General features: G+C 37.5%; 1 protein-coding gene across 1 annotated transcript in view; it reads left to right on the top strand.

The window, feature by feature from the left end:
• The first annotated feature begins 2,189 nt into the window (after window positions 1-2,189).
• SLC44A1 (solute carrier family 44 member 1) overlaps window positions 2,190-24,183 on the top strand; it is a 226,144-nt gene continuing 204,150 nt past the window's right edge. Inside the window, exon 1 of the mRNA XM_044658236.1 lies at window positions 2,190-2,426. Coding sequence (XP_044514171.1) covers window positions 2,394-2,426 — 33 coding nt within the window. The 5' untranslated portion in view covers window positions 2,190-2,393. The remainder of the gene's footprint in view (window positions 2,427-24,183) is intronic.

Genomic DNA, 24,183 nt, shown 5'->3' with positions numbered 1-24,183 from the left:
GGGGGGGGGGTAGGGAGGATTTGAGGAGGTGAAGGTAAAGTAAAAACATGAATTATGTAACCATGGAAAATTTTTCTAAAAATAAAAAATTATTAAAAAAAAAAAGAAAAGAAAATTATGAAGACACCAAGAGGAGTTAAAGGACTTTGAGGCCCTTCAATTTCAGAGGTATTAATTGCCTTGGGCATATGTTTTCGGGACCTGAGTCTCACTACCAGAAAATCTGACTTTATAAGCACTGATAGAGTTGACTGTCAGTCATTGGACTAAGGGCTTTATCAATATTATCTCATTTGAAACTCATAACAACCCTTTTGTGTAGTTGCTGTTATCTCCATTTTACAATTGGGGAAATTAAGGCAAAAAGGTTAAGTGACTTGCACAGGATCCCAGAGCTGGTTAGAGTCTGAAGCTAGATATGAATTCAAGTCTTCCTGTCTTTAGGCCCAGTGCTTTAAGCTTATGCCCCCTCTTCCTGTGTTTGTGGAAGAGTGGGCCCCAGATTTATGTAAGGAGTTTGTAACTTTGATCTTACTCTGTTATCTTAGTAAATATCTTTGCTTTAAGTTAATTGTGTATAATGGTTGTCTATTAAAGGCAAGCTCATCTATAAGACTGCATCAGGTATTGTACGTATTGGGAAAACAAAATCAAAGTCCACTTTGAGCCTGGAAGTAGTCACGACTTCCCCTCCAGGGGTGACTCAACTGGTAAACCCACCAGTGCCTAGTTGGAAAGGGAGTTCCCAGGAGGGCTAGACTTATATTTATTTTATATATGCCTGTATGTACATGCTATTTTTCCCTTTGTAAGGGCATAAACTGTTTCATTTTTGTGAATCATCACTGTTAGCACACAGCAGGAAATTAATAGGTGTTTTTATTGCTAAAATTCCAATTACTAGCAATTATTTTTCTTATACTTCACCTAAATCTGATACCCCACAATTTCCACTATACCTAGCACTGTTCTCTAATATTCATGAATTTTGTCCTTCCAACGAGACTAAATTTCTTGACGACAGTATGTGTCTAACATTTTTTTTAAAGCCCATTAAAGTGGCTAGGAAGCATAGTCTTTATTTTAAAAACTTTGATCTACTGAATATTAAGTGACTTAATGTTAAATCAGGAGATTGCTTCTAGGTTACTGTGGTAGGATCACTGTTGGAATTCCAAATTAGGTTCTAGGACTCTAGGCAGTCTTTCCACCGTACTACCCAGCTCCAGGCTTACTAGTTCGGTTCCTGGTCGTCCCACCACCAAACCCCCAGGTTAAGCCTAAAGGTGACTCAGTTTCCAGCTCTTCGAGCCCTCTGTACCCTCAGTTTCTCGATCAGTAAAATGGAGCCAGTAAAAAAATGCTCGCTCTCCCTTTTCCCTGACCTCCACAGTGGTGAGGGTAACCGACGGCTTTCTTTCGTTTCAAAAAAAGATGTTAGCTAGGGAATGCGAGGAGACGGTCGGGGAGGAGTTCTGTCACTCAGTTTGGGAAATATTCCCAGTTTTCCCGCAGGGCCCGCAATTTCCAGTTCCCCGAAAGAGGAAAAAAAAAATTTTGCCTCCCCGGGTTCGTTTCGCTCCGCCTCATCTTCCGGAAGGAGCCCGGCTCCTTTTAGGCAACGTACCAGGGCTGCCCGGCCTTCCCTCCGCGCCCCAGCAACAGCCCGCCTCCTTCCCCTCCCCACCCAGGCCGCGTCGGTGCCACAGCGAACTCGGCTCGATAGCTGCGTGGCGCCCGCTCCCCGAAGGGCCCGCCCCACTGTCCACCCCGCTGGGTCGCGCGGCGCAGCGCAGACAGCGCAGGGGGCGGAGGGGGGGGAGGAGCACGAGAAGGGTGGGGAGCTGGGAGTCTGATGGGAGACTGGAGCGGCGCGGAGGAGGAGGCTAGGGAAAAGGAGGAGGAGGAGGAGGCGCAGCCGCTGCCGCTGCTCCCCCGCCCCTTTCCGCTTGGAAGCAGCAGCGGCAGCGGTAGCGGTAGCAGCAGCAGTGGCAGCAGCGGCGGCAGCGGCGGCAGAATAGCAACAGCAACAGCAACAACAGCAGCGGCCGCCGCCGCCGCGGCCGGAGGAGCAGCAGCAGCAGCAGCAGTTGCAGCTGCGGGAGCCGGAGGAGCAGCAGCAGCCACGCAGCCGCCGCCCGGGATGTCGCTTGTGTGGGTCCGGAGCTCCTCTTGAGCTGCAGCCGTCTGTTCCCTGAGGCGGAGCAGCACTGAACAGGAGCGGGTGCCCGCGGAAGAGGAGGAGGAGGAGAAGGAGGAGAAGGAGGACGGGGGGGACAGGCCGGCTCCCTCCCCCGGGCCGGCCGCCGGGGTTGTGGATGCCTAGGGGCCCCGGGGCGTAGCTGGGCGCTCGCCCTCTTCCCCCTTTCCTCCTTGGCATCCCCGGCCCCGCCATGGGCTGCTGCAACTCCACCTCCGCAGCACAGGTGAGCCTAAGAATGTCTCTCCTCTCTCTGCCCCTGTCCCTGGGGCACCCAGGGAGAGAGACTCTTTACTCTTCCCCTCCTTCCCCCAATGTCCACCAATCTGCAATCCTTCCTTCGGGAGTCGACTGGGTCTTACCTAAGGGAGAGCTTCCCCTCTCTTCCCCCAAGGTCTCGGCTTCACCCTGTCTACTCAGGTAGGACAGGTTCCTCTCCCCCTGTCCACAGAAACCCCTTCTCTAGGTTGTACTCCTCTTATCTTCATAGATCTGCAGTACACCCCACGCTTCCCAAGTGGATAGTCTCCAGCTCCTTAATCTCTATCCTGTGGTGCGGTGAGATCCTCAGCCCTTCTGCTTTCTTTTTTTACATACTTACTGGGACACCAGTCCCCCTTCATATCCCAACCCAGAGCTCTTTTATCCCTTCCCCGCTGCTACGTCCGAACACCGCTCTTTTCCCTTTGTGCCTCCACCCCTAGACTCACCCTCTCCCTGAAGCACCCTGCAGGAACCCAAGGGTGGGGTGTGGGAGAGGGATGAAGCACCTGATAGGGGAGCGCGGCGAAAACTCCCTCTTTGTTGTCCATGTAACAGGAGGAAGAGGTGCCAAATTTAGTTTTCTGTGGGCACTGGCCAAATGTTGTCAGAGCTGAGATGCAGAGATTTCTCAGGGTTTCTACCCTGCCCCCACCCAAATATTAACAAGCCACTCTCCTTTCCAGTCTTCGTAGACTTTACCCTAGAAGGCAGTTTTTAGATTAAATTGTATATAAATCAAATGTAATAGAACTTGACTGCTGCCCACTAATAACTGTGAAGACCTGTTTGTAAATTACCTAATTTAGTGGATTAGTGAGTGTGTTTACAAATACGATAAAAAGCAGTCAGGAATACTGCATCAAACTGTCCTGTGCTGTACAGTGAAAAATAGGCTGTGACAATGACTAGGATGTAATCTAACAACCTAGTAAGTGGAGTATTTGTGATTTGTTTGCCAATGGGGGGTGTTTCATTTTTAGAATTAGAGGCTGGTTGACACTTGGAAAATGCTTGCTTGCAAAAATTTTTTAAAAAATTCCACCAGAAATCTAGCATCTGTGGCTAATGGCAGTAATGTTTTTGCTGTTGCTAAAGCACTATATATAACTCAGTTTTAAATAACCTGCATATTTATTCAGAAAATCTCATCTGTTAAAGAGAAAATGTCTCTAGAATTACAGATGAATGGGGGCTGTTCATTTGAGCATCAGAAAATCTTTAGAGTTAGAAGGGACCTTAGAGGTCACCTAATCCACTCTCTTCCACTTGGTGCAGGAATCCCTTCTACAGCATTGCTGACAAGTGGTCATCTAAGCATATTCATGCCATATTTATCCAGTTTCTTTTTCTGATGTGTCTCTTTTGGTTTCTTCTCTCACCCCCAGCCCTGTTGGAGGTAAAAGAGGGCCAGGTTATTTTATTCACTGTTAGTTAGTAACAAATCCTGTGCTATTAAAGTAACTGTGGATTCTGTGCAGTAGTAGCAATGCGTATAATCAGAAAGAGCCTCCAAAAGCTTTTCTATAGATAAGGTATAGAGAAGTAGATATAGGCAAAAACTTTCAGCTGGTTAGATTTTTTTATATTTTTGATGAAATTCTTCATTTAATAGCAACTATAATAAAACAGGTATATATAGAAACACTTTACTTATAACAACTCTGAGAGTATTTGATCATGAATTTAAAGGTGGGCAGGGTATAAAGGTCATTTATTCTCAAGCCCACATTTTACAGATGGAAAAATGGAGGCTCAGAGAGGTTAAAGGATTTGTCCAGTATTACAAAAGTAATAAATAAGGGGCAGATTCAGAATTCAAACTTAGAGATCTTCTGACTCCAAATCCATTGGAGTTTCTACTACTGATAGAAATAGTATCCTCATTTTATTGATTAAAGAACTAAGTTTCAGAAATGTTACATGATTTTCCCAAGCTCACAGAGTTGGTGGTCATTGGCAGAACTGGAATTTGAACCTTGGTTGTCTGACTTCAAATTCTGTATTCTTCCTACTGTAACATACTGTCTTCCTTCTGTTAAGTACTACATAAATATTTTGTAAATGCTACTTTTTTCTTCCAAGCAACCAGTTTATTTGCACATCCTCATTATTTTAGCCATGAAATGTCTATAATGGGTAAGTGTCAATGGATTTTATGCGTGGTTTTTTTGATATGAGAATAATTAAATCCTGGAGCCATAGGTGTTACACTATAACTCCCACCTTTATTTTTCACTGTTTTCTCTACTTTAATACAGTGGCCAAAAAATAATTATATTTCCTGTGCCCCATAGAGCGACTAGACTCCCACAAGGACAGATATCACTCTATTACATTCATCTTTAGGGAATTTTTAATTTTTGTGTTATATAAGAGGATATCCAGTAGTAGGCTCTGTCCCACACCACTAGCCATAGAAAATTCTTGGATTTTTAATGTCATTCTCTACTTGAGAGACATTATGACCCACTAAAACTGCTGACATCATGATAGATCCTCTTCCACTAATGATATATTTGTGGAGAACTGCCAGTTTGGAAGTCTTGTCTATTTTTGTATATATTTTCTTGAACAAGCAGGGATACATTGCTATTCTGATATTACAAGAGGATATATTTATACATTGAGCATCAGGATCCCTGTATTCTAGTCCTAGTTCAGTTATCAGATAGCTGTGTGGCTGGGCAAAACATTCAGTTTACTGATCAGTAAATCAAACGCTTACACTAGACTAAGAAGTCTCAAGAGATCCACTGACGGATTTCAGGGAGGGTCCATGAACTTGAGTGGGGAAAATATGTTATCATTATTTCAATATAGTTGGTTTCCTTTGTAATACTATGTGTTTTATGTATTTAAAAACATTCTATGTAGGGTTCCTAACCAGATTACCATAAAGCTCCATGACACAGAAAAAGGTTAAGAACCTTTGGACTAGACTAAATTGTCCTCTCATAATAATGTAAAGGTAGAAAGGTTTTAGTACAGGCCTCTTTTTGGATTTTATGCCTGTCACTAGAAGACTAGCCTAGCTAAGGTACACAGAAGCACTAGATTAGTATAGCAATTTTCAAAGGCTTTCTTAGGAATCAGCATGGAAGAGTGGACCTAAGTTCATAGTCAAAAAACACAAGTTCAAAACCAACCTTTAACATTGTTTCTATGACCTTGGGCAAGTTGATTTGACCTTTCTGGGGCTTAATTTCCTCATCTGTAAAATGAGAAGTTTGGACTGAATATCTTCAGAAGTACCTTTCTGCTTTAGATTTATTAACCTAAGTAATAAAGGCATTGACATTTTCATCAGCAAAGCAACTACCTTCACTGGAATCACGTTGAAGGAACTATTCAAAGAGTGAATGTTGATGTTGTTGTCCAGATTACCTAGTAAATATTAATGTGGCAACAATTACCACATTTAACAGAATTTCTATATTAAGTATTTGTTTCCTAGGAGAACTTAATTCTCTTAAATATATCCCTAGGAAATATTTATGAGAATTTAGGATATAAAGAATTCATAAGTTTAGAAACTTTTACTCTAAAGAACAATACTTGAATTTAAAGAATGTAAAGTCTTGTGTTACCATTTCATTCCTACTGCAACTACCATCTAACAAATTACTGTCTACTATATCTATTATGGCTAAATTCCAAAAAACTATCTGATATCGAGTCATCTTATTCCCAGATCCTAGTAACACCATTTGATGTGCTAACAGTTCCTAATGAGAATACCTAATATCAATCTTTAACAAATCTTTGGAATGGGGAACAGAAAGAATCACAAAAGTACAATCTATTAATTGTTTTTGGACATATTTTGGTTCCTGAAACCTACTTATATGACCCAGGCATCTATTGATAAGTCTCCACTGTTAAATAAGGATTTCAAATTTCAGTCTTTATAGACTATTGTAGTTGGAAAGAACATTAGAAATTATCAACGCTTTCATTTTTAAGATGAGGAAACAGGCTTGCAAAGTTAGTGACTAGTCCAAAGTCACATATCTCCTTAGGGGTAGAGCTTGAACCATATCCTAGATTGTCTTAGCCCAGTAGTACTGCTGTACCACACTGCCTTTTAATGTGCTGTTGCTTCCTTCCATCCACAGATACAGAAATCTTCAAGAAAAGGTCTTGCTTAGAAAGAGAGATAAGTAAAGCCCTTATTAAATATATAGTAAACATGCAAAAAAAAAGATACTTATTGACTGAAGTTCCACAAAGTCAGTGGTCAAATCAGAAAACAAGTCTATTAATCTCTTATGCAATACTCCTAGCTCCTAAGACAAGTGCAATTCTTCATTGGGTAGAATTAGGTAGGAAATTGCTAAGGGTGCCTGTCCTTTTGATGCTCTGGCAATATGTTTACATTTTAGCTATAGCCCTGGTTTGGATACAATATTTCAACTTAAAAGAATCTGTCTACAGAGGCCAGTGATAACAAGGCTTCCCCAAACCTGCAGTGAACATCAAAGCAAAGGCTTTGAGCTAATCTCTAGCTCAGTTAAGATTTCTTCAGAGGAACTGAGTAACTTTAAAGTCTTGGCAGTTTTTTTTTTAATCAATGTAAATATAAGGTATTTTACCTTTTATAGTGGAGATTCACCTGTGGAATTGAACTCTGTTCCTCATTCTTTACCTTGGTTTCTTGGTCATATTTATAAACTTCAGTTTTTCCTTCTCACCCCAGATATTTATGATCAGAGATTTTCATTCTCCCCAGGCTACTTTTGTATATTTGAATCTGTACTCCTAATATGATGAATTTCTGTTTGATTCTGCACTGAGATAGTGTTGAATTTATGTCTCATAATGAACCAGACATAAATTCAGCATGATCTCAGTGTAGAATCAAACCTGCAGAATGTTTGGTGGCAAAACAAAATTATTACTTTGCTCCAAGATTTAGATCGAAGAGAAGTTTCTCATGAAATACATGCAAACTAATTGTTGGAAAAGTATAAGCAAAATACGTGGCATATTAATGTTCAGTATCAAGTTGGGGACATCTTATTTAAATCTAAAGTGGACTAATTCTATGATAGCTCTTAAAGAACTGTTTTATTATATTTTGTGTTTCAGTGGAAGTAGCTATAAGTTAATCACTATCAGCAGACAAGGAAGTGAAAAGGAGAAGTGGTAGTTTATACCTAAATCATGTTGAATGGCAAGAAAATATAAAAGTTTAAGTTTCTTCTGAATTGGTAGGATTAACCCTCCTCAAATTCTTTTAAAAACCATTCCCATAGCTCCATATTTCTTTTGTTCTGTTAGACCTCAACATAAATTCTGTTAACAATTGCTATGTTAAGCTTCAAAGTTCTCCAGGTAAATCTTCAGATTTATTAAACACTATTTCCTATTGAGAAACCAGTTTGAATGGAGAAGTCTTTGGAAAGATTACTTAGCAAATTGCCATAAGTCTTTGTTGCTAATGATTAGATCATTATTTCTCACAGCAGTATTGTGGAGACCAGGAGATTTTGTAAGGGCTCTGATGTTTTGTGTCCTTCAGTTCTAACCTTAGAAATTGTGAGAGGATGGAGGAGACTCTTTCTAGTTGAACAAACTGCCCCTTGCCTGCCTGCTACTAGGAAACTAGGAAAAATAGTATCTGTCAGTGGTTTCAGTCTGAGCTTAAATTTGAAGTGTATGATTAGCTATCTTCTCTTTTGCCTTCTGTCCTGAGAATGATTTAAAAAATAATCAGAAGGAACCCATGGATTTTGACCAGCATTTAACATAATCTTATGTTGTCTTGGGATGCCAGTCGTTATATTCTTTTGAATTTGTAGCCAGTAAAAATAAAAATATAGGACATTAGTATCAATTACTAACAAAAACTTTTCATTCACATTTGATTTTCAAACCCTATTTGCTATTACTCCCCCCCCCCCCCAGCCCCCTCAAATCAGAGAATGGTAAGTATTTGTGCTGTATGGTGTTCTTTTCCTCAATTAAAGTTGTCCTCTCATGCCTTATGATGATAAGGAGGTGCCTGGGAGGTCCCTCTGAATCGGAAAAGGCTTTTGGTACTGGTCTGATTTCTGTCACTTGACCATCCTATCTAGCTATAAATGCAAACATTCAATACTAATTGACCAAAGGGTGGTGTTTTTCAAATATAACAGTTTTCAAAGATCACTTTTTAAATCATAGGGGAATTGTAGTCTTCATAGTTGGAGGGCCCATCCACACCAATGAAATAATGAATCCTTCATGAATTTATGTTATACCTGGTACCCTGTTTCTGTGAAAGAGCTATTCAAACAGGAAGTAAATTGTGATGTCATAAAGATTAGAAAATTTTAATGTAGCAGTCAGGATCCCAGAATATTAAAATGCAAGTGTCTAATGCCCAACAGAGGATTTTTAGCCAAACTTAGAATATGTAGAATTCATGAGTTAAGACATAGGATTACTATGAAGAACAGCACCTCTTGAATTTATAGAATGTTAAGAATCTTTGCTGTCACATATCCCCTTTTACTAGATAATAGGTACTAGGCTACCAAATCTATTATGGTTATTTCTCAGAAACTAACTGGTATTAGACAACGTTCCCAGGTCCAGTGAACACAGTTGCTAAAATCCCCTTGTGAGGATACTTGATATTCCTTTAACAAATGTCATTGGTTTGGGAATGGACTAGACCACAGAGGCAAATTCCTGGTTCTTGTTGGATATATCTTGACTCTTGGAAAACCAGCTATCTCTGTGAAGCTATTGTTGAGTCTCCATACATACTCAAAGATTAAACATTTCAATCTACTTAAACTCTTAGAGGTGGAAGGGATGTTAAAGATCATGAGTCCCATCATTTTTCAAATGAGGAAACAGAGTTCCTCAGAGGTGGTGACTAGTTCAAAGTCACAGAGCTAATTAGTGCCAGAGGTATAACAAAAAGATGCAACTTGCCTAAGTACTGAAGTCTTTCATCCATACTATATTGCCTTTTTGTGTGCTGCTGCTTCTACCCTTTTGATGATACAGAAGCAGACATCAGTTTTAAGGTAGACTAGAGGTCTTCAAGTGAGGGTCTCATAGAATAAAAGTCTTCAAGCAAAGACTGAATGATAGTTGTTGGGGATTGCTGTACCAGTTGTAATAAGTGGCTTCTGAGATTCCATATTATTTTATATATTATAGTTAATATTGTATTAACTACTGGGTTAAGTGAAAACAAACTCATTACAAATGAAGATATTTAGAAAAAAGCTTAATGTTCAAGTAATAGGAAAAGTCTGGATTTTGAAGGAAAAGGAAAGTAAGAGATATACTGTGACTATTGTGGTGAAATGATAATTAGGCAAGGGGCAGAAGAACATACTGATATTGCTGATTGTTCACCTTTTTTATATATAATTATGTCTAAAGGTCTTTTGGGGTCCATTCCTTCCATGACTTATAAGGAAGTAGTTGGATTTCATGACTGAGAAGAAAGAAATGTACATTCAGTGCCCATTGGCTCTTTAGTGTTTGTCAACTCAGTTAATGAGTTGAGATTGATCCACTAAGGATGCAGGTTTAGAATAATACATTAGCAGTTAGGTAAAGAAACTTTCACTTCATCATTTTCTTCCACTTTAATATAATTGACAGGGACTTATAATTTAATTTACCTCTCATTTTACATAGGGAGAAACTGAAGCCCCAAAATGTGAACTGACTTTGCCCAAGATCCTATTAGTAATGAATTGTATTTGAATCCAGGTACTCTGATAGTCCTTTCCAACCCTTAATTTAAATCCTAGATTTTTCTTTTAGACTTGGAATTTAAAAGTGATCATTGAATTCTAAAATGTAATTTTTATTATGTTTAAGGGCTATTTTTTATCAAAATTTTCTGTCACTATAAATTTCATTAATGAATTTCAATGTTTTATCTGCCCCTTCAAACTTCCTATAATATTTTTTTAAAAGAGTCTTAAGGGCAAACTCTAAAAGATAGAGATTATTATTTTTAATGTTGCCAAATATGTAGATAATTGGTAGGTGGAAGCAAATTGTTTTCTGGTACATGTATATTAAATTAAGAATAGGGAACATAGAACTTAATAAATGCAATATATAAAAATATACTTAAATTCTATATTGTGGCCAGTTAGAGAAGTATAATGATAATAGAATTGGGAGTTAGAAGGAACTCTGTCATAGGAGTTTTCCTAGTAGAGGCCAGATGCCCATCCAAATTAAGAATCCTATTTTAATCCCTAAGAAATGGACATCTAGTCTTTACTTTAAGAGCCTCTATGATGAGGCACTTAATTTTTAAAAACCTTGTGCCTCTTGTGCAAGAGCACTTTGGCTCTGAGGAATAGAGACATACCTCATGTTCCCAGGTAGCTTAACTAATAATTAAGTAGTAGTAGAGATGAAGAAAAGAAAATGGACACATGAAGAGAGGTGTTAAACTGAGAAACAGCTATAGAGAGGGAAAGGTTGCCAAATAAAGGAGAGAGAGAGGGATACCTGGTTGTCAACATTAACTGATTAGTTAATAATTTCTCATAGCTACTTTGATCTCTATCCTTAAAGCCTCAGAAGCTGTAATAAAAATGTATTGGCCACAGAAAATAGGAGGTTCAGGGCAAGATACTTCAGGTCATTGCAGTGACATACCCTAAGTAATGTCTTCCTGGTTAGTAAGTAGTAAGTCTAAAGAAAAACCAAGGGTTATAGATCATTTGGAATTTCTCTATCCTTACTTGAAGATATCACTGTGGCAAAATTCCCAAAACCTCAAAAATGCAGGTATTGTTACTCTTCCTTCTTATATATTTTGACAAATGTTTCAAATCAGTATTGATCACAGGAGAAGCCCTCTGGTACTTTGAAGAGATCTGTGGTTTGCAGGCAATTGAGGATGAGATCTGTAGTTGCTTACAAAAATATAGTTGTGGGGCAGCTGGGTAGCTCAGTGGATTGAGAGTCAGGTCCTAGGTTCGAATCTGACCTCAGACACTTCCCAGCTGTGTGACCCTGGGCAAGTCACTTGACCCCCCATTGCCCACCCTTACCACTCTACCACCTAGGAGTCAGTACACAGAAGATAAGGGTTTAAAAAAATATATATATATATGTATACATACATACATATATATATACACATATGTTTTGGGTGCAGCAGCCACTCATTAGCCTGCCTGAGCCATGCTGATAGATAGGGAAACTCTGGGCTGCTCTGTTTCCAGCCTGCACTGGTTTGCTCCTCTCACTCCTTCCATCTCCATAGTTGGAGTCAGGGAGGAAAGAAGAGTGATGGGGAGCCACCTAATTAACTTGAGCTCTACTATAGCTTGGCACTCCTGAGCTCAAGTGTTTCACTGGCCTTTGCCTCCCCCAGAAGCAGGTATTACAGGTATGTGCCACCAGACCTGGTTCACAGGGTCACCTATAAGGCTTAAATGAAATAATATAAGTAAAATGCTCTACAACCTTGAAATCTGCCTAAACAGAAGATGTTGCCGGGACTATATTTGGAAGGCTTTCCAGCTTAGAAGAACGGGTCAGGGCTTGTTTTCTTCCTGTCATATTCTGTGAGAGCTGTGTCACATGACCTCTATGCCGTAACTCAGAAGAGGGACTTAGTGGAAACATCTAATTACAATGCTATAAATAAATCAAAACTTAATTTCTTCTAACATAATATCTGTCACTTGAACATCTTAAAATGAAGGCTGATTTTTTTAAGCCTTTTGCCATTTTCTTTGTCATGATACTTATCCCCAACAATAGAGAATCATACAGTACAATTTGTGTTTCAATATTCAGTTATATGGTATAGTCTATGATGGTGGTAGGGGTTGAGTTTGAGAGTGAGGAGACTCAGAATGGGCATCATACATTCCATAGAGAAGGTCAGATCTGAGTCATGCTAAATGGGAACAACATGAAAGAAGACCTGCAGATAAGAATAGGAATGCTCTGAATGAAAGCTTGCACTTATATAATGCTTTTAGGTTTTGTTTTTCTTAAGTTTGTATTAAAAACCAAGTCCTCTTACTCCTGAGGAAACTAGCTTAACTAGAATGGAAGCTGCATGTTGAGGACAGTTGGGTAGGATATATACACAGGGATATTCACAGATGATATCTGTGCAAAATAGGGAGTTCAGCCCTAAAAAGAAAATAAGGAGCCTTTTTGTGGCATAATGAAAATGGAATTTAAGGAAGAACTATCATGAAGTAATATGCAAAATGATTTTGGGGAAGAAAAGACCAGAGCTCAGAGTTCTAGCTAAGAGATTTTTTTTTAGTAATTATTGGTGGTGGTATTGAAAACAGAGTGGATAGAGTGCTAGGCCTGGAGTCTGGAAAATTCATCTTCTTGAGTTTAATTCTGGCCTCAGACATTATTGTAGGACTTTGGGCAAGTTTCTTTAATCTTGTTTGCCTCAATTCCTCATGGGTAAAATGATTTGGAGAAGGAGCTGGCAAACCATTTCAGTATCTTTGGCAAGGGAACCCCAAAATGAGGTCCCAAAAAGTCAGAAAATACTGAAAAAGGCTAAGATATGAAAGGCATTTAAAAATTGTATGTATGGCACTTCTTTTTTCCCTACTTCCCAAATCCAAAAAGTTATTAAGTTCTATCCATTTTGTCTTTATACTGCATCTCTAACTTTAATCTTTTTCCTTGAATTTTTACAGCACTGAACCTCAGACAGACTCTTATGACCACCTCCTTGGTCTGTTTCAATATTCTAACTGGTTTACCAGCCTCCAATCTCTATCCTTTCTAATCTTCACTTTATACCACTGCCCTATTATGATGCTCAAGATGGTTCATTAATGTGTGGTGGATAGAGATCTAGACTCAATCAACAAAGACCTGTCTTTAAATCCCACCTCTAACACATAATAGGTGTGTGATCCTGGGCAAAAATCCCAGTCTCTGTGTAATTTAGGCAAATCTCTAAAAGTTTTAGTTGTAGAGAGAAGAAGATGCTGACATGCATTTGATAGAAGGTCTTTCCTCATGTAAGAGTTCCATATGCTAGTGATATCACATATGTAATTCTTATTCCTTTGTTCCTGGAATCTGACATTAGGATGGTAAATGTTTTCTTTCATTTTAAAAAAATTAAGTAGCAAGTTTAAAAAAAAATTTAATTTGACTCTCCCACTACTGCACCTCCCTACCTATTAAACAACAACAGGACAATGATGATGATAAGCATCCTCCAATATGTATCTAAATAGTCTGGCAAATCAAAATTCTACTTTAGCCAGGTCCAGAAATCTATATCTCATAAGACATTTTTGGGAAAATGGAAATAATTTGGTGATTTACTGGATATATTAGGTATGACAGAGATGATGAGTAAATAGGAGTTTCAGATTTTCGTGGTTAGAAAAATATTGTTCACACAGAAGTAATGATGGGAGGGAAATTTTAAGTTTGATTTTGAAGATTTTGAATTCAGTTACTGGAGAGGTCTGTTACCTTCCTGAGGCATGTGTCTGGAACATGACATAGAACCTGAAAGCCAAGACTGGTCAAACCTGTTGACTAATTGTGCTTAAGCATAGTGCCTGGCAAGTGATAGGCACCTAATGCTTATTGACTGACTGACTGATCCTGACTTCTGATAATTTACATAGGCATAGGAGATACTGCTGGAAGGAATTTAGAAACACAAGTGGTTATTTCTTCACAGCTGCTCATAAAAGTCAAGTTCTTCAGAAGAGAAAGACAGATTTGGGAAAAGAATAGCTGGTTAAGAAGATGGAGTCTGAGAATGGATTTTGGATATTCTTGGCCATGTCTTAAAATATAGGAATAACAGGCTCTTGATGAAGTTTAATCAGAAATGGTTTTTAAAAAATTATGTGTGCAGATATTTGCCAGTGGTCTTGCAATTCAAATCAAGAGCTTTAAAATTTTAAAGAGAAAAGGAGATAAGGTGAAATCTTTTTATATTTACCAAGCTAGATACCATTGAGGTATAGTGGAGAAAGAAGAATGGCAGTTGCGATGCCCAGAACTTTTATCAGAAACAAATATTATGAATGGAGCCAACAGTAAAACACATGGATGGGGGGCAGCTGGGTAGCTCAGTGGATTGAGAGTCAGGCCTAGAGATGGGAGGTCCTAGGTTCAAATTCGGCCTCAGACACTTCCCAGCTGTGTGACTCTGGGCAAGTCACTTGACCCCCATTGCCCACCCTTACCACTCTTCCACCATACACAGAAGTTAAGGGTTTAAAAAACAAAAACAAAACACATGGATGGCATTTTTATTTATACATAAATACTCAAAGAATAGCTAACAAGAAAACTGAACTAAACATCCTAATTCACTGAAACTTTGAGAGATAGACCATAACTGGAATATGGTTCTGGAAAGGTATAACTGATTCAAAAGGAAAACAGTAGTTAAAAGTATATTCAAGGGAGAAAAGAAGGGAAGGTAGGTGTAGAGTAGCTTTTAAGAAGATATTTTCATATGAGGAAGTCCAAGCATCAGAGTGGGGAAGCATGGTAAATGAAAAATTATCAAAGGCAGAAACAGGTAATATTATTATCAGGATATACTACAGACTACCTGGGGGGGGGTTGGGAGGAAAAAGATGAGTTCAGGAAATGATAATAAAACTGATATGGAGGCATGGTATAGTAATGATAGGGGACTTCAGTTATCTAGACATCTGTTGGAACTTTCTTTATCAAAGGCAGAGTAACTAAAATTGAGCCTTAATGATAATTTCTTCTTTCAAAAAAAGCAGAAGCAATAAGAACTTATTCTGGGCTTGATTCCCACCATCAAGGAGCAAGTGATTACTGAAGTAGAAATGAAGAGCCCATCTTAGATTTTCTAATAAAGGAGAGTAAAGCTGGGCATAGTCTGACATGCACCCTACATTTTAGAACAACAAATTACAAAGTGTTCAAAGAAAGAATAGGTGGAATCTTATGAACTAAACTTTTCTGGAGGAAGTAAGCTCAGAAGGAAAAGAAAACTTTCAAAAATAAAATTCTGAAGAAACAAGCAGAAACAATTTCAGTGAAGAGTAAAAGGGTGAGTTGACTAAAGAGACTGTTGCTGACTGAATCTGGAAAGTTCAAAGATCAACTTAGATTTTAGAAAAGCATACAGAGAACAAAGAAGCAAGGCCATGTAATAGAAGATAAATAAATAAATGTGGCACCAATTGACAAAAATAATAACTGAGATAATATTGCTCTAAAGTTTGCAAAGCACCTTGCATATTTTATTTCTAATCCTTACAAATAACCCAATGAGGCAGGCACTAGAGGTATTTTCCCTCATTTTACAGAATAAGAAATTGAGGGTCAGAAGTAAAGGGACTTAACATAACATAGATATAGGTATTAGAAATGGCATTCAAATCCAAGTCTTCTTGTCTCCCAGTTCCAGCTAGCAATTTCATCATATTGCTAAAAGCTCAGAACTAGTTAGAAGTTAACAAGGAAAGCTCAAAACAACAAACAGGACTTTTCGCCTTAGCAATAATGGGAAAAGAGGATCTAAGGATTAAACTGCTGCTCAAAGTGGATGGGAGGTAGATAATTTTTTTCTGCATGTTTTTTTCTGCTAAGGAGAATGAATTTTGATCTTTGGACTGTAAATGACAGAAAAAAAATGAATATGGTAAGCTGAAATTCAAGATAAATAGGGAAAGCATCTGGATATCCTTGAGGACTTCCAATCACCAAGCCCAGATGAACTATATCCTAAAATAGTGAAGGAACTGATATGCTGCTGAGCCATTATCAGTGGTAGAAGTGCTAAAGTCCTGGAGAAAGGCAAATGCCCTGATTTTTTTTTTCTTTCAAAAAAGCATTAAGAACGAGGTCTGAAATTTGATGTCAATTCTTGGCAAAATTCTAGAGTGAATTATTAAAGGGGGTCATTAATGAATATCTAGAAATGGAAGCAGTAATCATAAAGTACCAGTTTGGCTTCATCAAGAAATAAGTCATGCCAGGCTATGTTCATTTCTCTCAGCAGAGTTATTAGGCTGATAGGTCAGGAGAGTGCTATAGATAGAGTTTAGCAAAGCTGTTGACTGTCTCATATACTATTTTGAGGGGCAAGATAAAAAGATAGAGCAGTGATGGGCAAACTTTAAAGAGGGGCTAAAGGAAAGGAAATGCTCGTGTCAGTCTGTTTCTAAGGCAACTCTTTCGAAGTTTCATTGTATTATATCCTACTCATTGTATTCATCAGATTAGGAATAAAGTCCCGAGTGGCTGGATAGAACATTTCAGGGGGCCGAATCTGGCCTGGGGGCTGTAGTTTGCCCATCACTGGTCTAGAAGATTACAGAAGAAAATTAGTTACATTTGGAGCTGGTTGAATAGTTGGACTCAGAATAGCCTTTGGTTTGTTGTCAGAAAGGAAGCCTCTAGTTGTGTCCTAATATATTTTATTAATAAGGAATAAAGGCATAGGTGGTGTGCTTATTAGATGTGTAAGTGACACAAATGAGGGAAAGTTACTGCTTTGGATGAGAATTTTGGAATGCAGAAAGATCTGACAAGGTAAAATGCTCAATCAAATCTAGTAAGATAAAATTTGTAATTAGTTTAAATGTAAAGTCTTATACTTGAGTTTTTAAAAAACAACAACCTTAGGTACTGGCTGGGGGAGGCATGGCATTACTTGAAGGCAGTTTTTGTTAAAAAAAAATTTTTGGAATTTTTAATGGAACGCAAGCCCAGTAAGAGTCAATAATTTGATAGGATGTCTCTGTAAGACACTTAGGAAGCTAGGTGGTACAGTGGCTTGAGTTCTGGGCCTGGAATTCAGACACTTACTGGTTGTGTGACCTTGGCAAGCCACTTAACCTCTGTTTACCTGTTTCCTTAACTGTAAAACAGGGATATTAAGAACAACTACTTCCCAGGGTTGTTGTGGGGATCAAATAAGATGTTTGTAAAGTGCTTAGAACAGTGTCTGGTATGTAATAAGTGCTATATAAATGCTTATTCTCTCCCTTTCCAAAAAACTAATACAATCTTAGATTATATTATGGTATAGTTTCCAGAACTAGGACAGTGACAGTCTCATTATATTTAAGCTCTGACCAGATAATAATCTGGAGAATTGTTTGAATTGTTTTCAGTGCTGGATACCAGAATTTTAGAAAGGATATTCATGAGGTGGACTGTCTAAAGGAGGGCGAGTGTCCTTTATTATCTGGTCAGAGCTTGGTAAAGGAAGGATTTTGAGATCATACCACCTGAGAATGGGTTGAAGGCAGATGGTGTGGTTTATTTTGGCGAAGGAAGGGGTGTGATGACGACTGTGCATATGGAACAAAGAATTAGAATTCTCTTTTTGGCCCCAGAGTGCAGAAAAGAAGCAATGGGTGAAAGGAGAGAGGTATATTTAGATTTAGTATAAGGAAAACCTTCCTAATAATTAGAGCTATTCAAAAATAGAATAAACCAGAGGTATAAAGCAGAGACTGACACAATTGTGGGACAGAAATTTATGAGGAAAATGATGAAAATGAGGAAAACTTAATTAGTCTATCAAATCCTGACTTGGGGGGGGTGATGTAATTGTTAATTTTATTTAATATTTATTGAATGTCTGTTATGCTTAGTACAGCAATGAAATTGGAAATTATTAAGAAAATGATTACAAGGAAGTTGATGACTGCATAGTACAAATGATTAATTTGTACATTAATCATTTATGCAGAACTTAGCTTAACTACTTTACTATCATAGGAAGTAGAGTTCTTACCTTCTATAAAGCACATGTTACAACTTGGCATCCTTCAAAGGAGAATGCCCTCCCATGTCTGCAAGGTCCTTATTAGAGGAAGGCATGTTTTCAAATGGATGTTTTTGCAAATATGTTTTTAGAAGATTTTGTGAAGAACAATAGAGGGTTTTTTTGGGGGGCAGCGGCAGACTTCAAATGCTGGAATTGCTTTTAAATAAAATGTAACACCTTTCCCTGCATCAAATATGGTTGGTATTAAGTATGTTAGGCTTTATTGGAGTTAGAAGCAGAATTCAATATTGAAGATTTTTAAAAAAATTCTTTAATGAGATGCATCATTTTTATATTTTATATGGGATCAGATGTGGAAGAATTCTTTTAGAACTAGCTGGATATTGTAATCCAAGAACAGAAACTCAGAACAACATATTAAACCTTGGTAACTCTAGGGATGCTTTGTAGAAACATCTGCTTATAATAAGATAGTGATAAACAGAAAAAGGAACAGGAGGGCTTATTAAGCTACTCAGATTTTCTTTAAGTTTTATTTTGATAGCAAAAATGTAAACTGTATTTTATTCATCTATAAAATGAGGGGGTTGGATTAGATTAGTACTAAGTTCTGTTCTCGCAGTGAAACTGTGTGATTCTGTCATTAAGAACTAATGAGTTTGATGAGTTCCTATCACACACAGTGAGGTAGGAAATTATCAGCAAATTTGAAATTGAACTTGACCACATCACAAACCTTAATGGGATCCTATTTCAAATCCTCTGATTAAATAATAGAAATAATTTCAAATAGGTCATTTAAAATAAGGCATATTTTAAAATCTTTTCTTTGCATAATTTCTCCTTGAATTGAGGTTAGGGAAGGATTATGAGTTGTTCTAAGTGGGTTGTAGAGACTGGCTCTTAAGAAATAAAACAAGGGGGCAGCTGGGTGGCTCACTGGAGTGAGAGCCAGAACCAGAAACAGGTAGTCCTGGTTTCAAATTTGCCTTCACTCACTTTCTAGCTGTATGACCCTTACTTAACCCCCATTGCCTAGCCTTTATTGATTTTCTGCCTTAGAACCAATACACTGTAATGATTCTAAGATGGAAGGTAAGGGTTTAAAAAAAAAAAAAGAAATAGAACAGCTGTTGGTACTGGTGGTAATACCTTGATGTCTACATAAAAGGGGTAAACCAGCCTTCTCTACTTCTTGGCATTTTCTCTTTATAAGCTTGCTTGTGATGAGAAGATCAAAAGTTTTAGGATCCTGACTGTTTGAAGGTGGCACCCCAAGATGAATAGTCAACATCCTTTTTATCCTTTCTGAGGGAAGAATGATTAAGGGCAGAGCCCATGTTTTATATATCTCTTTGACACTTTGAACACAATAGGTGCCCAGTAAATATTTATGGATTGAATGAATGCTGGGTATAGTTGGAGGGGATGGAGTCTCCAGAAATGATAGATTTAAATTAGGCAAGACCTTTGCTCTTGGTTTATTAAAGCAATAACAATTTCATCAACTCATGTGAATGAAAAATAAACTAAAACCAGGAATACTTCAAAAATTTCCTACTACTTTAGGGAAAAAATTCTTAGATTTTGAATCTCTTATGTTAAAGTATAGTTGAATTTCTTCAGCAGCAAATATTTCTATTGTTGTAAGGTTGGTGAAACTAGTCCAGAAAAGAGAAAGGAGGAAAAGCATATTACTCTGAGTAATATGTAGTAACGTAGTCAAAGCTACTTCTACCCTGACTGCTAGAGACTTTCCCCCTTCCTCACAACCTGAAGATGCTCCTAGACCACCAGTTCTCAAAAGATTGATATGATTAAGGATATTCCTCTTGCCCCTCTGACTGGCTTATAAAGCAGATATCAGCAGTAAGAAGCATTTTTGAATGTTTCTTTGCCCCCTTCTTTTTCCTATTTTCTTCATCAGTACTAGGTTAACCTCATGGCAGTGACACCCATTATCTCACCTTATTCCAAATGATAGAGGAAGGTCATGAAGGAATGTTGCAGAAATTGCTCCCATGCTCCACCTTGGGGGGTAAAAAAATTGAACTGGAGCATCGGTAAGGAAAAAGAAAAAGGGAGAGAATGAGAAAGAGGAACATGGGATGGAAGATGTAGAAATTGTTGGTATTATGTTAGGAGGAAAAGAGTTCATTTGTGACCACATGCCTCTAGTTGATGGGTAGTATTTGTAAGCTCTTCCACTTAAGAACTTTCTCTTATAACAAAATAATGCATGCCACTGGCAATTTCTGGACTAATTTTTAGATTAACTTTAAGAATTGAACAACAGAGATTTTTTTAAAAAGTGCCCTCGAAAGAAAAATAGACATATTAAAAGCCATCAATACTCATATGTATCTGTATTTCATTGGTAAGAATGAGGCTTCTTATATTCTGTAAACTTTAGGCTAAATATAAATTTATTTTATCTGTAAGTCTTCCTTCCTACCAGTTCTGTATCATATAGTCCTTGAATAGGAAATAAGAATACCACAACTTTCTGTAGACAAGTCAATAATGTATGTAGCAGTCCGATGGAAATTATTGAAATAAAATTATTTAACAAACATTGTAAAGATAATAATGAAATATTTAAGACGATAATTTTTTCCTTTGACAAAAAGGTTTTTATTCTATTTTAGGATTCTGGAAAACTAATAAAGGTTGTTTTGGAGAGAGCAAATGTTTTGTCATTGGTTATTAATATCTAATGGTCATTTTGCTGCTTTCATAATTCACTAACTCATCCTATCCAGTGTAGCCCAAACAGCTGTATTTCTCTTCCATCCCACTCTTCCACTCATGTTTTCCTTCTCTTTAGTAATACATTCTCTCTTAGTATTTAATATCCTATTGGGTTGCTTACCTTCTTATTCTTCTCCACATAATTTAAAACTTATCTCATTTATGTGATCAGCTACATAAATTTTTTCTTTGATTATCCACCCATCTTCCATTTCACTTTAGTATCTTTTAGGGGGATGGTGGTGACAAGAGGTTTGGTAGAAAGGGATGGGATGTAGCCAAGCTTCCAGATGCTCCAGATTACTAATGGAGAAGGCTGAAAGTATGTAAAAGGGTCAAGTAAGGATGGAAGAGAATCATACCTTTATTTTAGTTAAGTTACTGTGCTATTTTGTATTAGTTTTCAACTCAATTAGGACAGAGAAAATTGAGGAAAACTAACAAAAATCGTGGCCTTATTTTTAATGTGTCTTTTTTGACCTTCACCGAATAAAGGGAAATATGAGGATCATTCTAATGGAGAATAGAAAAAACTTTTTGTTTTCAATTATTTTGTGAGAGGATATAAACTGATGACAGGCAGAATGGTATTGGAATGGGGTGGGTATGTTGGTTGAAAGCTGTTCTTGAACTCAGCAGGACCTGAGTTAAAATCTTGGCTCCAAGCCATACTAGCTAGCTATATGATCTGAAGGCAAATCATTTAACCTCCCTTTCTCCTAGGCAATTAAGATCATAAATTGCTGACTATTTGCAGATCTATGTAAGTGGAGGAAATTTCCATAAGGAAGTTCTTCACAAGAAATGATAGATCCAGATCAATGACTGATGCCTAACCTTAACCTGAGTCTTCCTTGGTTATTCTTACCTTAAGAGTTTTTATTAAGTATAACCATACATATTAAGTATAAAGCCTAATATTAATTTATGACATGATCAACTTGAATACACAGTTTTAAAAAAATTAGTTATCAACTAGTTACTGATTCTTTGATTTTGTGATGATTGAACCTTTCTCAATATAATTGACCACATGGTGTTGTCACTATGGATCAGCTCATAAGATAAATAAGATTCCATGTTTGGATTATAATTGAAACTATTTAATGAAGAAAACAAAATTAAAATACCAAATTATTAGAGACAGGACTTGATCCTATTGTCACATACATAGACATACATAGTCTTTGGGAGAAAATTTCCTTATGCTATATGACTTGTACTAGTCCCTTTGAGATTAAACTTTTTTTTTTTACAGATAAGGAATACTTTCCCCAAAGATGATATGTCAGTTGTCTTTTAGCAGCTCTACAAATTGTATATAATAGCAAGTAACTTAAGGCCCAAATAGAAGAAATATTAGTTTTACATATTATCAAATGCAGAGAAGAAAAAAATTTGAGAAATGTTTTTCAAAAATTATTTTCCTTTTGTTGCTGTCTTTTGTTTTTATATTAAATTATATTAAACCCCAAATATATACTTCCCTTTCCTCTTCCCAGACAGCCATCCCTTATAACAAATAAAGAGATGAAATATTGATGATGATAATCCTAAGAGCTAATATTTAGATGATACTTTAGAGGTTCCACACCACAGCTCTATAAATAAGGTGGGTAGTTCAAGCATTATTTTCCTTGGGTAAATTATCCTTTGAACCTCCCAACAATCCTATGAAGTAGATGCTATTATTATTCCCATTTTACAGACAAAGAAACTGAGTCTTAGAGATGTAAAATGCTTTGTGGGTCAAGACTAGGATGAGAATCACTAGAATTTCACAATTGGAAGGGAACATATTGGTTTGCCATCTAATCAATCCAAATCATACCTGAAAGAAATTTCCCATTATGATGTATTTGACAAATAGTCATCCAGTTTCTCCTTGCAGATTTCTATGAAGAGAGAATCTATAACCTCTTGAGGCAGCCCATAATTGTTCGGAAGTTTTTGCTGACATCATATCTAGATTTACCATTTTTCAATTTATACCCATTGTCCTTCTTTCTGCTCTCTTGGGTTAAACAAAATAAATTTAATCTTGTTTCAACATGATAATCCTCCTTATATATTTGGTGTACCTTCCCTACTCCACCCCTGGCTCTCTTTATGGGCACACAAAAGGAAAGAAGACATTTTAGCAAAATTCACCAGCATAGTACACAAGTCTGATATTTTATGTAGTGGTTCAATCTTTTAACTCCCTGCTTCCCAAAACAGAAGATGTATTTCTCCTCCCTTTGAATCCAGGTTTGGCCATTATAATTAACACAGCTGAATTGTATTTCATTGTAGATTTCAGTAGGTATTGCTCCTTTGTTAAAGTTTTTTTTTTTTTTTTTTTTTTTTTTGTTCAAGGTACTTAGTTTTTCTGTACCTTGTTAATCCATTTGTAAAATATACTATTTCCCTCCTATTCAAAAGGGCCTTTGAAGACAAGAGAATACAGGCAGTTTCCCAACTTGGGATGTATCCCCAAAGTCTTTTGGAAATTGAAAGCCTGTAACTTGGGAATGAATACTTTCTCCCTATAAGAATCATGAGAAGGGTGATGTAAGAATTTAATTTTGGGTTTTATGCTAAATATGAGAATTCTAAAGTAATATTGTGGTCTCTGATTTAAAAAATATTGTAGTTTATAAATAAAGCTGCTAAAAGTCATTTTGACTTAGAGATGGAAAGAGTGAAAGTGAAAAAGTATAGATAAAGAAACAGATTCTAATAAGTCTACCAGCCCTTCTCCTGAGAAGCCAGGCTCAGCCCCAGAAGAGCTTCCCCAAGACTCTTGTCTCCACATAGATTTTCTGGTAATCCTCGGCCAGAAGTCCTGCCGGTGTCTTCAGCCAGGGTTCCACCTACACAGCCTCCTCCAAAGCCAAGGCAGGAATCTCCAGAACCAATTTCACCAAATGCCAGGAAGGGAATTTCTCTAGACCATTGCTGGTTTCCTCTTTTATCCTCCTTTTTTCCCAGGTCAATTCCTGTCACTCTTCCTTCTACACAGAAACCAATGGCAGTCTTTCAATTTGTCTAGCACTGCCCAAGTGGGGGGCAGTAGCCTTTGGAGGTGTGAGCTTACTCTAGTAAATTGCTTGTGAACTCTCATACTTAATGGTAAGTAGGGATACTTTAAGTTCTTGATTTGATTAGCTAAAAATAGACAAGGGGAGAGTTAATCCTATCTTCACAGTGATTAAGTTAGAAATAATAGTTAGGTTTCCAAGGCCAGGCCATAGAAGTCTAT

The sequence above is a fragment of the Gracilinanus agilis genome, chromosome 1 (assembly GCF_016433145.1).
Source record: "Gracilinanus agilis isolate LMUSP501 chromosome 1, AgileGrace, whole genome shotgun sequence".
Classification (NCBI taxonomy): Eukaryota; Metazoa; Chordata; class Mammalia; order Didelphimorphia; family Didelphidae; genus Gracilinanus; species Gracilinanus agilis.
The sequence above is the reverse complement of the archived record's forward strand: the minus strand, read 5'-3'. Positions and strand labels throughout refer to the sequence as shown.